General features: G+C 43.0%; 1 protein-coding gene across 3 annotated transcripts in view; it reads right to left on the reverse strand.

The window, feature by feature from the left end:
* The window catches only part of kcmf1 (potassium channel modulatory factor 1), a 142,990-nt gene that overhangs the window by 87,660 nt on the left and 43,100 nt on the right, over positions 1-12,230 (reverse strand). For 2 of the 3 annotated variants that reach the window (XM_078214217.1, XM_078214218.1), the window contains exon 2: positions 6,966-7,133. The exons of the other annotated variant lie outside the window; for it this stretch is intronic. In XM_078214217.1, the coding sequence (XP_078070343.1) occupies positions 6,966-7,133 (168 nt within the window). The remainder of the gene's footprint in view (positions 1-6,965; positions 7,134-12,230) is intronic. 3 annotated transcript variants of the gene reach the window in all.

The raw sequence follows: 12,230 nt of genomic DNA on the forward strand, positions 1-12,230 counted from the left end.
TCCGCAAATCCACCAACTTTTGTGTCGTCCACAAACTTAAACAAACCAGTTACATTTTCCTCCAAATCATTTATATATATATATTACAAACAGCAAAGGTCCCTGAGGAACGCCATTTGTCACAGCCCTCCATTAAGAAACACACACTTCCACTGCTACTCTCTGTCTTCTATGACCAAGCCAGTTTTGTATCCACCTTGCCAGCTCACCTCTGATCCTATGCGACATCACTTTCTGCACCAGTCTGCCATGAGGGACCTTGTCAAAGGCCTTACTGAAGCCCATAAAGACAACATCCACTGCCCTACTCTCATCAAACATCTTTGTCACTTCCTCAAAAAACTCGATCAAGTTAGTGAGACATGACCTCCCCTTCACAAAACCATGTTGCCTCTTGCTAATACATCCAGGAGTAAATCCTGTCTCGAAGAATCCTCTCCAATAATTTCCCTACCACTGACGTAAAGCTCACTGGCTTTAATTACCTGGATTATTCTTGCGACCCTTCTTAAACAAAGGAACAACATTGGCTATTCTCCAATCCTCTATAACCTCACTGGCTACAGGGGAGGTCCCAAAGATTTCTCTCAAGGCCCCAGCAATTTCCTTCCTTGCCTCCCTCAGTATTCTGGGGTATATTCCATCAGGCCCTGGGGACTTGTCTACCTCAATATTTCTCAAGAACCCCAAATACCTCCTCCTTTTTGATCTCAACATGACTCAAACTATCTACATACCCTTTCCCGGACTCATCATCCATCAAGTCCTTCTCTTTGGTGAATACTGATGCAAAGTACTCATTTAATACCTCACCCATTTCCTCAGGCTCCATGCATAGAATCCCTCCCCTCTCCTTGAGTGGGCCAACCCCCTCCCTGGCTACCCTCTTGCTCTTTATATATGTATAAAAAGCCTTGGGATTTTCCTTAATCCTGCTGGCCAATGATTTTTCGTGACCCCTTTTAGCCCTCCTTACACCTTGCTTAAGCTTCTTTCTACTTTCCTTGTATTCCACACTTGTTTTGTGTGTTCCCAGCCTTGACAAGTGCTTCCATTTTCTCTTTGACTAGGCTCACAATATCTCGTTATCCAAGGTTCCCAAAACTTGCCAAACTTATCCTTCATCCTTACAGGAATGTGCCAGTCCTGAATCCCTATCAACTTACATTGAAAGCCTCACACATGCCAGATGTTGATTAGCCCTCAAATATCTGCCCCCAATCTACATTCTTCAGTTCCTGCCTAATATTGTTGTAATTAACCTTCCTCCAATTTAGCACTTTAACTTGAGGACTATATGTATCTTTATCCATCAGTATCTTAAAGCTTACTGAATTGTGGTCACTGTCCCCGAACTGTTCCCCTACTGAACATCGACTACCTGGCTGGGCTCATTCCCCAATACCAGGTCCAGTATGGCCCCTTCCCTAGTTGGACTATCTACATACTGTTTCAAGAAGACCTGGATGCTCCTCTCAAACTCTGCCCCATCCACATCCCTAGCACTAAGTGAGTCCCAGTCAATATAGGGGAAGTTAAAATCTTCCACCACAACAACCCTGTTACTTTTACACCTTGCCAAAATCTGCCTACATATCTGTTCCTCTTGAAGTATCTTGGTCAGGCCTCTGGGTCCACATGGATCTTAGCCTTAGTGCCTCTAACCTTCCTGAGGCCTTCTCGGGATACTTTCCAACAACTGTTATTAATTGCCAGTGCCCATTTTAAAGATCTGTTGCCAATCCCGGTGGATTGGATTTTCTGTAGCAAGTCCCTTTCCAAAAGGTTGGGTCCTGGTCCTTGCACCACTATTAGGGGGAGTCAGACTGTTTGTTGCCCTTGTGGTAACGAGGGTCACACTGGTCCCACCAATACTTAAGGATTCCCCAGTGTACTTGGCCAATCTAGCCTTGGTGTCCCGCAGGCTTAAAGGCAAAATGCCTAATTGAAGTTGCCTAAGCTTTGCTCCCCAATAATAGATACAGCGACTCCTCTGTCTACCTCCATGTCTTGGGGGTGGCCATTTATCTAGAGTTTAATCTTGATTGAAGCCACTTTGGGTGCGGCAGTGTAATTTAGCTGCATCAATTCCTCATCCTCAGGCTGATTTATTTGCAAAGCCCTGTCCTGAGATGGCTTCACCCGTCAGCATTTTGCCTGCTTCGGTAGCCTTGTCTGGAGCAGATCCTATGACTGCAAGTGCAGCATGGATGTTCTCACTACTCACTGTATTGTGTAGAATCTTCCCATCTAGTTCTGGGATCTCACAGCCTCAGGCTCCAATCGCCCTTTCTTGACAGCAAATGGGAGATGTGAGCAGTACCCATTGGGGATTTGATTCTGCGGTATGGTGGTTGCCCAAGGTTGAGGACGGTACTGTCTATGAACACCTGAAGTTCCTGGGCCCTTTTTCCGCTTTTTCACAGGAAAGGGCCAATTCTAAGGCTTTCTTGAGGTCCAGAGTTGGTTCAGTCAGTAGTTTCATTTGGGTCGCAATATTATTAATTCCACATACTAAACGATCTCTTAACATTTCCGGAGGTGCTGACCCGTACACGGTGTTCTGCCAATTTCTGCAATCTCGTCAAGAATTCAGTGACTGGTTCCCCAGGGAGTCTTACCGCCGTGTTAAACCTGTAACGTTGCAATATAACAGATGGTTTGGGATCGTAGTGGTTCAATATCATCTCTACTAATTTGTTAAGAGACTTTGAAACTGGGGCTGCCGGGTAGATTAAACTCACCCTCTTGTTGCCCATGCTCTGACATTTCCCTAACCCATTCTCGGACTGCTCACTCCCATCTTGCCTTGTCTGGAGCAGATGTGGAGGGCTGGTATTGAGGATGATGATGTCCAGTTCAGTGAGTGGGAAGGGAGTCAGCCAATGACAGTGAAGTGCTTCAGATTGTGGGACCTGTCGTCAATTGCACCACTAACTTTTAAATATGGTAACTTATGAGGAATTTTGTTGGTCTCACAGATGTAGTAATAAATCATAGAAACAGTAATATTTGTTGTGGCAGTTGAACCAGTGATTGCTGAAACTTGGTGTTAACTACAAGCTGCTGTCTTTAAGTCAAATGCTGGGAGGGTGTGTGAAATGCAGGAAGCATGGATGTTCTCACTACTCACTGTACTGTGTAGAATCTTCCCATCTAGTTCTGGGATCTCACAGCCTCAGACTCCAATCACCCTTTCTTGACAGCAAATGGGAGATGTGAGCATTACCCACTGGGGATTTGATTCTGCGGTATGCGGCTAAACAACCCCCTCAACAAACGTCCTGCTCCCAGGCTCTCCCGCTCGCCGCTTCCCTCTCCTGATCCTTCGATGTGAGCAAGGGTTCTGGAAATAAGCAGCGAGAGGCAGGAGCTGCTTTGACTTGCAGAACCTACCTCCTGCAATAAGCTTGGACTGTAACAGGAAACAAACAGAAAAATACACAACTTCCTTCCGAAGGCTTTCAGATTGTTTCTGCAAAAAAAAAAGCCTGCTCCAGAGTTGGTGCCTGACGTTAGTTGGCTGTTGAGTAGATGTGGCTGTGAGGTGCTGGGCTGCAGCTTCCAGAGTGGGTGTGACGGTATCACTGCTGTCAGTGCCTGCAGCTCTGGGGAAATGTCCCTGATTTCTCCTCTCACTACCCATCTGTGAACAGAAATATATTTTTGAGATCCCCTTTGATATCCCCATATTTTCCCCAAACCTTCAGTTTGGAGTGACCCGATACTCTATTAATAATAAATCAAGATGAGGCTAAATAAGAGGATTGGTTTATTTTACACACACAAAATGCAGGAAGGAATTTTGCAACGTCCACTCCTTTTGCACTTATAGAATAAAAGGGGTATAAGGGAAAGAAAAGGGAGCAGGGCAAGACCACGCTAAAAATAAGCATTTGCCTCAAATTAATTTGGCAGTCGAGTTTCAGGTCTGATGCAACTTGTGCCTTTTGACCTCAGCAATGGAACATCAGCAAAGACCTGCAGGTAGGTGTTTGGAAAGACAGGTTAGAACATCTGATACAAAGACAGGGGAGAGGAGGAGGAGACAGGGCCAGAAGCGGCCTGCGGTATTTTTGTGTATCCAGGAAGAACACTTCTGCTTCTGAATTCATGTAAAAAATAACAGTGAACATTTTTTGATCAGGTTGCCAGTACACATAGGAGGAAGCATTGTGACAAATAGCTCCTAGCCCAGAGGGAGCTCCCCAGGCTTAGCTGCTAGCCCAGGGATATCACAGAGTGAAGTCAAAGCTGCCCAATCAGGAGTTTCCTGAGCGCCATATATGGGCACGTACATCAGAGGCTGGGCTGAGTGTAACCTGTGGCCGAGGAAAAGGTTGATTCACTGGGACAGGAGAGAGCGAGACAGAGAAGAGAGTTTGTGGCTTCCTCTCGCAGACCAATATGGATCTTCAGTGACTGATAATGAGAGAGAAAGTGCTAAAGTAGAAGAGTGAGGCCAGCACACAGCCACTCATTGAAGATCAGACTCCTGGCTCCAGGCCACTATCGCAGATGGACTTTCAACTCTTCAAAAGCCATCTCAATTCAGCTGTTTCCTGCACTTCACACACCCTCCCAGCATTCGACTTAAAGACAGCAGCTTGTAGTAACACCAAGTTCCAGCAATCACTGGTTCAACTGCCACAACAAATATTACTGTTTCTATGATTTATTACTACATCTGCGAGACCAACAAAATTCCTCATAAAGTTACCATATTTAAAAGTTAGTGGTGCAATTGACGACGGGCCCCACAATCTGAAGCACTTCACTGTCATTGGCTGACTCCCTTCCCACTCACTGGACTGGACATCACCATCCTCAATACCAGTCCCCCACATCTGATTGGGTGCTCTATCGGAACCACCAGAGATTCAGCCGATTGGTTCCTCAAAGTTTGGATGCTCCCATTTTGCGTGTGTGTGCGCGCGCTCAGAGTCTGCACAGCCACAGCCCCCAAACCTACCATTCCCACTGTAGGAACGACCCCCCACTGCTTTGAGTGTTACAGCCATCCAAATGGACATTTTGGGCTCCAGAGGAAAAAGGCAACCCTATCTCTTGCCACGTAGGTTTAGTTTCAATGCAGCCTTTGACCTCTGAACCTACCATTCATCAAAAGCATACCAATTAAGTCATAGTTTGAGTCACAGTAGAGAAGTCATAGTAGAGAAGCCTGAAGAAATTCTCACTAACATCACAACTGTAAACAGTCGGGTCAGGCTGAATCTGCAGAGAAGGTAAGGTTAACATTTCAGTCACAGAATTGTTATTGCATAGGAGGCAGCCACTTGGCCCATCATGTCAGCACTAGCTTTCTAAACAAGCATTGTGGCTTAGTCAAAGAGCCCATTCCCCTACCTTTTCCCTGTACTCCCACAATAATCATCAAACACCCTCTTGAATGCCTCGATTGAACCTGCTTTTTTTTAAAAATTGAGTTGCAGCAGAATTGACCATAGCCACATTTCTTTGGTGGATCTATTTTATATTCCCTGATCTGAGACAAAATGGACAAGTTTGTTGTTAAAAAAGGTGATTCCTCCACTCATTCAATTGGGGATGAAACATCTGAACACCAAGAGAAGAAAGCAAGAAATGTTCAGAGATAGTCTATCTGGCCTTTGGATATTCATGGACAGGAGATGCCACTTGCTTCTTACCTGAACGTCTCAAATGCAGAGAGAAGTTGGCAAATGCTGCAATGGCATCAAGCAAATTAAAGCACCATTTGCAGACAAAACATCCATTTCTTGTGAGCAAAGACAGTCAGTACTTCAAATGCTTTAAGAATCAAAACATGAAACAGACCCAATATCTGGTGCGGTGTGCGCTGGTTTCAGAGAAAGCTCAAGAGGCTAGTTATCTGGTGGCTGAGCTTATGGCAAAATGAAAGAAGCCCCATTACATTGCTGAAACCTTAGTTATGCCTGCATGTAAATAAAATTGTCAGTGTGATGTTAGGAACTGATGTTGCAAGAGAGGTCGACAAAATTCCATCCTCTGATAATCCAGTTAAATGGCAAATTGACGACATGTCAGCTGATATTGAGGCGCAAGAAGTTAACAACTAGTGGGAAGTTTGCTTTGCAGACTGACGAGTCCACCGATACAAGTGGACACTACCCGCTGCAGGCTAATGCTCGGTAGGTTGATGGGAGTCCATTCAGGAGAATTTTTTATTTTGTCAACTAGTGAGGAAATATTTTAGGTGTCAGTCTGAGTCTTTACACTAGTTACCCGGTTCTAATTCTTTTAACTTTTTAAATGTAATAATTAATGTAACCCAGGTTGAACCATCTGAAATTTGCAATTTAAATCACATTTTCAGATTGATCGCAGCACAGGGGCAATTGCCCAGAGAAAATTTGTAAAATTCTGAGAGGAATTTCCCAGTGTATCTTTGGTGTATCCCTAGCCCAACATTAGGGAGTTCGGAAGTTACGACCTAATATTCCCAGAGTTATCAGAGCAGCGGTGAATGACTGTTAGACTGGCACAAAAGATGCATTGGTTTTCTTCCAGAACTCAATAAGCTTACTTCAACTGCACTCTAAACATATCAGTGACACATACTGGAAGTAGTAACATAACCACATCAAATAAGTTGTGGAACAACCACTCAAAGCACATAATCCCTCCCCTCTACCATCAAACAAAAACCAACCCTTCACCTGAGCACAGCTTCCTCCCCACCATCCACTGTATATTACTTAGCCAACAACAGCCAACCTCCCCATCTTCCTCCACCTTCCTACATCCCTTCTACTCAAATGGTTTCATGTCCTGAATTAATGGCTGATCAAAATGGAAGTCCTATAAAATGCAAAACATCCTTTCGCAATTTATCAAAATTTGCTTTCCCAATAATTAACTTTCTATCCAGCCTTTCAGAAGAGTGCACTTCTACTCACATTCTTTCAAGAAACTTCAAGAAAACAATCCTTCAAAACACTTACCAAAATCTACTCTTGTTAATATGCACTGCATTGGATGGTCGGTCGTGTGCCTTGTAGTAGTGGCCCCACTTTCATAACAAGATGCACACAGGTCGTAGTCGTAACAAATTAAGCACTTATATCTGCGACCTCGAAAATTTCCTTTTAAACATGCATCACAGCTGACACCTAGAAAACAAGGAGGAACCAGAAGAAGTCAATTTTCCAAAAAGGTCTCATCAGTTTAAATAGACAGTGTACAATAGTGGTACAGTGGCTAGCATCCTGTAATTATAGCACACAAGTGCCCAAAAAACTATTTTTGCATTAAAACTGAAATAGTTTACATTATCTTCAGCCATTTCAATTTTTATGGAGCATCAGAGAACAAGAGGACAGTCTTCACAAATGGCTTTAAAAAACAATTACAGTTTATTCTTTAAATTAGGATATTTGTAGAGTAACTTATCTTGAGGGTAATACTTTGGCTATCTTGCATATTCTCATTTAGACTTATTTATTTTTAATTTGTATTAAAACTCACAAACTTAATGCCAACAGTCAAAACTTTGAGAATGTTGGGAGCTTTGCTTTGTAGCTGTTACCAGTTATATTTGCTACCTAATCCTTCAACGGTAACCAGCCATAATGTACAAGTGTCAGTAGACTACAGCGTCAAGTTTTGTTGTCTTAATTCTTCACTATATATAAATAACTGCAAGAAAAATAAAGAAATTCAAGACTTTATAAAATCTTGCTAACGGCATAAGAAGCAAAAAAGAAATGCAATTAGTAATTTCTCAGTAGCAAGAAAAGATTAAACTATTAAAAGACAATGGGGGGGGGGGTTATGTACAAATTGTTGAAGGTGGCAGGACAGATTGAGAAAATGGCCAATAAGACATTTAAGATCCTGGATGTTATAGAGTACAAAGACAAGGAAATTGTGATGAACCTTTACAAAGCACTGGTTTGGTCTCAATTGGAGTAGTGTGTCCAAATTTGGGTACTACAGTTCAGGAAGAATGTGAAGGCATTAGCGAAACTAATGTGGATAAGTGCGAAGTTATCCATTTTGGCCAAAAAACTAAAAGGGCAATTTATTATTTAAATGAGAAGCAGATTCAAAGTGCATCAGTGCAGAGAGATCTGGATGTCCTTGTGCATAAATTACAGAAAGTGGATATGCAGGTGCAGCATATAATAATAAAGGCAAATGGGGTCTTGCCATTTATTGCAAAAGGACAAGATTTTAAAAGTAAAGAAGTGTTATTACAATTGTATATGGTGTTGGTGAGATCACACTTGGAGTAGTGTGTCCACTTTTGGTCTCCTTACAAAATAGGCATGGTGTTAACAGCAATTCCTGAAATGGCAATATTCCTAAAACAAGGATGTTAGAGAATTTTGATACTGATCTTGTTAAAAGGTTTACAATGATAACACTTTGGACCTCAAAATATTATCGTTATTACGTCAACACTGAAACCATTAAAAGCAAATACAGCAGCTTTAATAAACCGGGGTGCTAAAATTTCACAGGTCAGAATGTAATGCAAATATCCTTTTATCAATACACACACTTTTATACGTACATACCAAAGAACATGTTGCGCTGTCATGCAGTGGTTTCGGGTGGATAATCAGCAGCTAAAGCGGTTACCATAGAATCCCTAATATGCAGATGGAGGCCATTTGGCCCATCGAGTTTGCACAGACTCCGAAAGAACATCCCATTTCCTTAACCCTACGCATTCATCCCACTTGGGACACTAAGGGGCAATTTAGCATGGCCAATCCACCCAGCTTTGGACTGTGGGAGGAAACTCAGACACGGGGAGAACGTGCAAACTCCACACAGACATTCACCCAAGGCTGGCATTGAACCCAGGTCCCTGGTGCTGAGGCAGCAGTGCTGTGAGGCAGCAGTGCTAATCGCTGTGACACATAAAAAAACACTCAAAACATCTCTTAATTGCCTTCAATCTCCCTCTAGCATCTCCATTATTGCCACAAACAGCACTTAAGAAATAGCAACCAGACCCAAAGAATTTGAATTTCAATCGATTTTTTTTACTACCATTTTATTCAAGCCACTCTTGATTATAGGGGAAAACAAAAATCAACTTCAAAAAAATCAAGTATAAAAAATAAACTTTACTTCAAAATATAAGGGAAATTTAATTCTAATTAATTAAATAGTTGGGAGTGTCAATGTGCCTCGATCTCCTCATGCAGTGTGAATATTGCTGTTCTTAAATTAGCTAATTTCATGCTTAAAAAGGCTCTTAAATGTTACCAAACGCAAAATATCTCTGCATTCATTAAAGAAAAATGTAGTTAAATCTATTGCATATACATCTGCCTCATTCAACTTCATGATGGCAAAATATTTAAAATAGTTAAGATTATCAATGGTATTGTCCAGTCCATCCAGAACCTTGGATAGTTATCAGTTGCAATACAACCAAAAGAATAGCAATTTGCCCATTGCTAAAATATTACAAATGTACTGGAGGACATATTGAAGCTCATATAAGGGAAAAAATACAACGGATCTTTTCGGGTATATTTGGAATACTATTTACCTGCCACTTTAAAATGTAAATAATTTGATCTTTTTCCTCTAAAAACTCCTGTTCTTAGTTATTTCAACAGGCTCCCTTCAACAACAGAAAGCCTGATCTCAAAATAAAACTTGATCTTAATCATTTGTAGTCTAAAATTAAGCTCAGATCCTATAACAGTTTTTCCCATCACGCATGTCAAATGTAATACAGCACAGCAGGTTGCTGTTACATTTAGTTTTCTTTAATAATAAAACTGATAAGCACAAAGAGGAATTCTATTCTGAATGGAATGAGAAACACCTGAGTCGCATTTGTTAAAAAAAAAAATTCAGGTCATTTCTTGTTAAGCAACTGCTACTTGCCAGGAAAATGACAGCATTCCAACAAAAACCATACAGGCACACAAATACTGAACAACAAAAAAGGACAACATGCTTGAATAAGCAGAAATTGTAAAAACAAATCAGAGAATGAAGCACAATGGTAAGGCAGAGGCTAGAAATTCTAATGTTAGGAAATGTAGATGGCCTTTTGTACAATTCCCTTCGAATTTGGGGTAGAATTTAACACTTGATGTGCACGCTCAGCAGTCATAACTAGTAATGGCCATGAATCCCATCCCACCTGAGACAAAAATTCACAAGATTAAGCAGGGCCAGTGGGGGTAGGTGTGCAGCAGGCTCTCCGCAAACTTCAAAAGTGGCATCCACATGCCACTGATGAATCAGTGGCTGCATAATTGCCTCCACAGGAAGTCACAGCAGGTGGGAGGGGAAATCTGGCAACCAGCAAGCCCCTCATTTCGTTGACAACTGCCTTGGAGCCATAGTGGAGGCTGTTACAGAAAAGAGGGACATCCTGATGCTAAAGGATGGAAGAAGTCAGCCACTCTATCTAACTAAGGAGGCCTGGACCAAGATGGCAGCAGAGGTCAGAGGCCATGGCCTGGCCTGACACAACCTACATCCAGGTCATGGTCCCTGACCTCTACGGTCATTTCGGTTCAATGACCTTTTGGCTCGGCATGGGTGAGGTCTCAATGGACATTTGTCCAGAATAGGGGCACTGAAGAAGGGTGGCCATCCATTGTTGCGAACGTACATATGGGTTTCAAGAAGTGTCAGAGCACACTGGTGCACCTCAAGGCTGGAGAGATGAATCAGCAGCCTTTGGTCCATCAAGGGGTCAGGTGTCCAAATGGGTGGTAATGTTCTGAGTTGGGGGACAGCATGGTATGGCGATGGAGTTGAACGTTTCACACTGAATGGAGCTCTGCATTTAATTGCAGGAGAAACATAGCCACAACAATTGTGAGCAATCTGCTATTGGTGATGGGGTGTCAAACATGCTGATTTGCACTAGCCATAAGCTGGGAGCCCTGGAGCTCGAGGGTGAGCGAGGAGGGAGGTCATCAGGTCGTGGAGAGGCCAGCATCTCGGAAGGCGGCAAAAGCCCAGTGGGCTGAAGCGTGACAGCCTGAGTGTACAAGTGACGAATGAACATTTCGTAAACCAGAGGGGCCTCAGTTATGTACCAGTCACTGACACCAGTCGCATTGGGGAGCATATACTGAGAATTTAATCAGTCTGACATGAGTCATATTTCTGACCCTTTGTTTGCATCCTTTAGATGAGCCATCCATCAGAGCCAGCCAGGAGCCCGACAACTGTCCCTTGACACTGTGGGATGCACACACAGCACAGCTCAGCAGAGGTTGCAGGCACCCAAGAACTAGAAACTGCTTGTGTGTGGCCTGATAAGCAGAAGCAGGCTGCCAGCATCCAGGCCTAGAAAGGCAGCACAACAGCCAGCCCCAGTTTACACAGCAAGCTCCAGGCAAGGCAGCTTCAGGCTCCAGTGGCAGCAACCAGAAATGGGCCCTGTCTGTAGAAACTTGTCATTCCCAAGCAAGATTTCCTTGCTGTGAAGGTGAGGCCTCACATCCACATTCCTGAATTTTTAAATAAGAGTTAGTGACTATTATTTTTTGGAGGAGGATGAAGTAGGGTGGGAGAACATAGAGGAGAACCAGAGAGAGAGGTAAGTACTGTCTTGATTGATGCAGCTCCAGTGTGATACATCTGATGATGAAAGTTTAGGACCACCTCAAACGTGAATGGTGGATAGTAACCCAATACCTGAGCCATGGGTCAATAATCAGAGGCTGAAATGAATGGTGGAAAGTCATCGGCTGGGAACAAGCACAAAAGCAGAAAACCCCAATCAATCATCAAGCCAGGTGATCAACCCTGGTACAATATAGAGTATGAAGGAGCATGGCAAAAGCAAGACCAAGTGCAACTGAAAATGAGGTACCAACCTGGTGAAATTGCAGCACAGGACTAAATGTATGCTGAATCTTACAAAATCTTACCGATCTCTTACAAAACAGGAGGCGGCTTTTTGGCTTGTCACATCTGTGTTAACTCTTTGGAAGTGCTGCCAATTTAGTCCTACATCCTAGCAAATTACAGGCGGGATTTTACAGCTTCGTTCGACCCAAGACCAGAAAATTCCGCCTGAGGTCAACGGACCTTCCCACTGTCTGCCCTCGCCCACTCCAATTCCTGTGGTGGGCAGGGCAGTAGAATTCTGGTGTCCATCTCCATGCAAAAGCCAATTGGTTTTTAAAAAGTTTTTATTCCTTTCTTAAAGTTACAAAGCCAATGCGCAAAGTGAACAGAGCAAGCCTTTAACCCATTTCCTTGCTTGATCC

Source organism: Mustelus asterias, chromosome 6 (genome assembly GCF_964213995.1).
Source record: "Mustelus asterias chromosome 6, sMusAst1.hap1.1, whole genome shotgun sequence".
Classification (NCBI taxonomy): domain Eukaryota; kingdom Metazoa; phylum Chordata; class Chondrichthyes; order Carcharhiniformes; family Triakidae; genus Mustelus; species Mustelus asterias.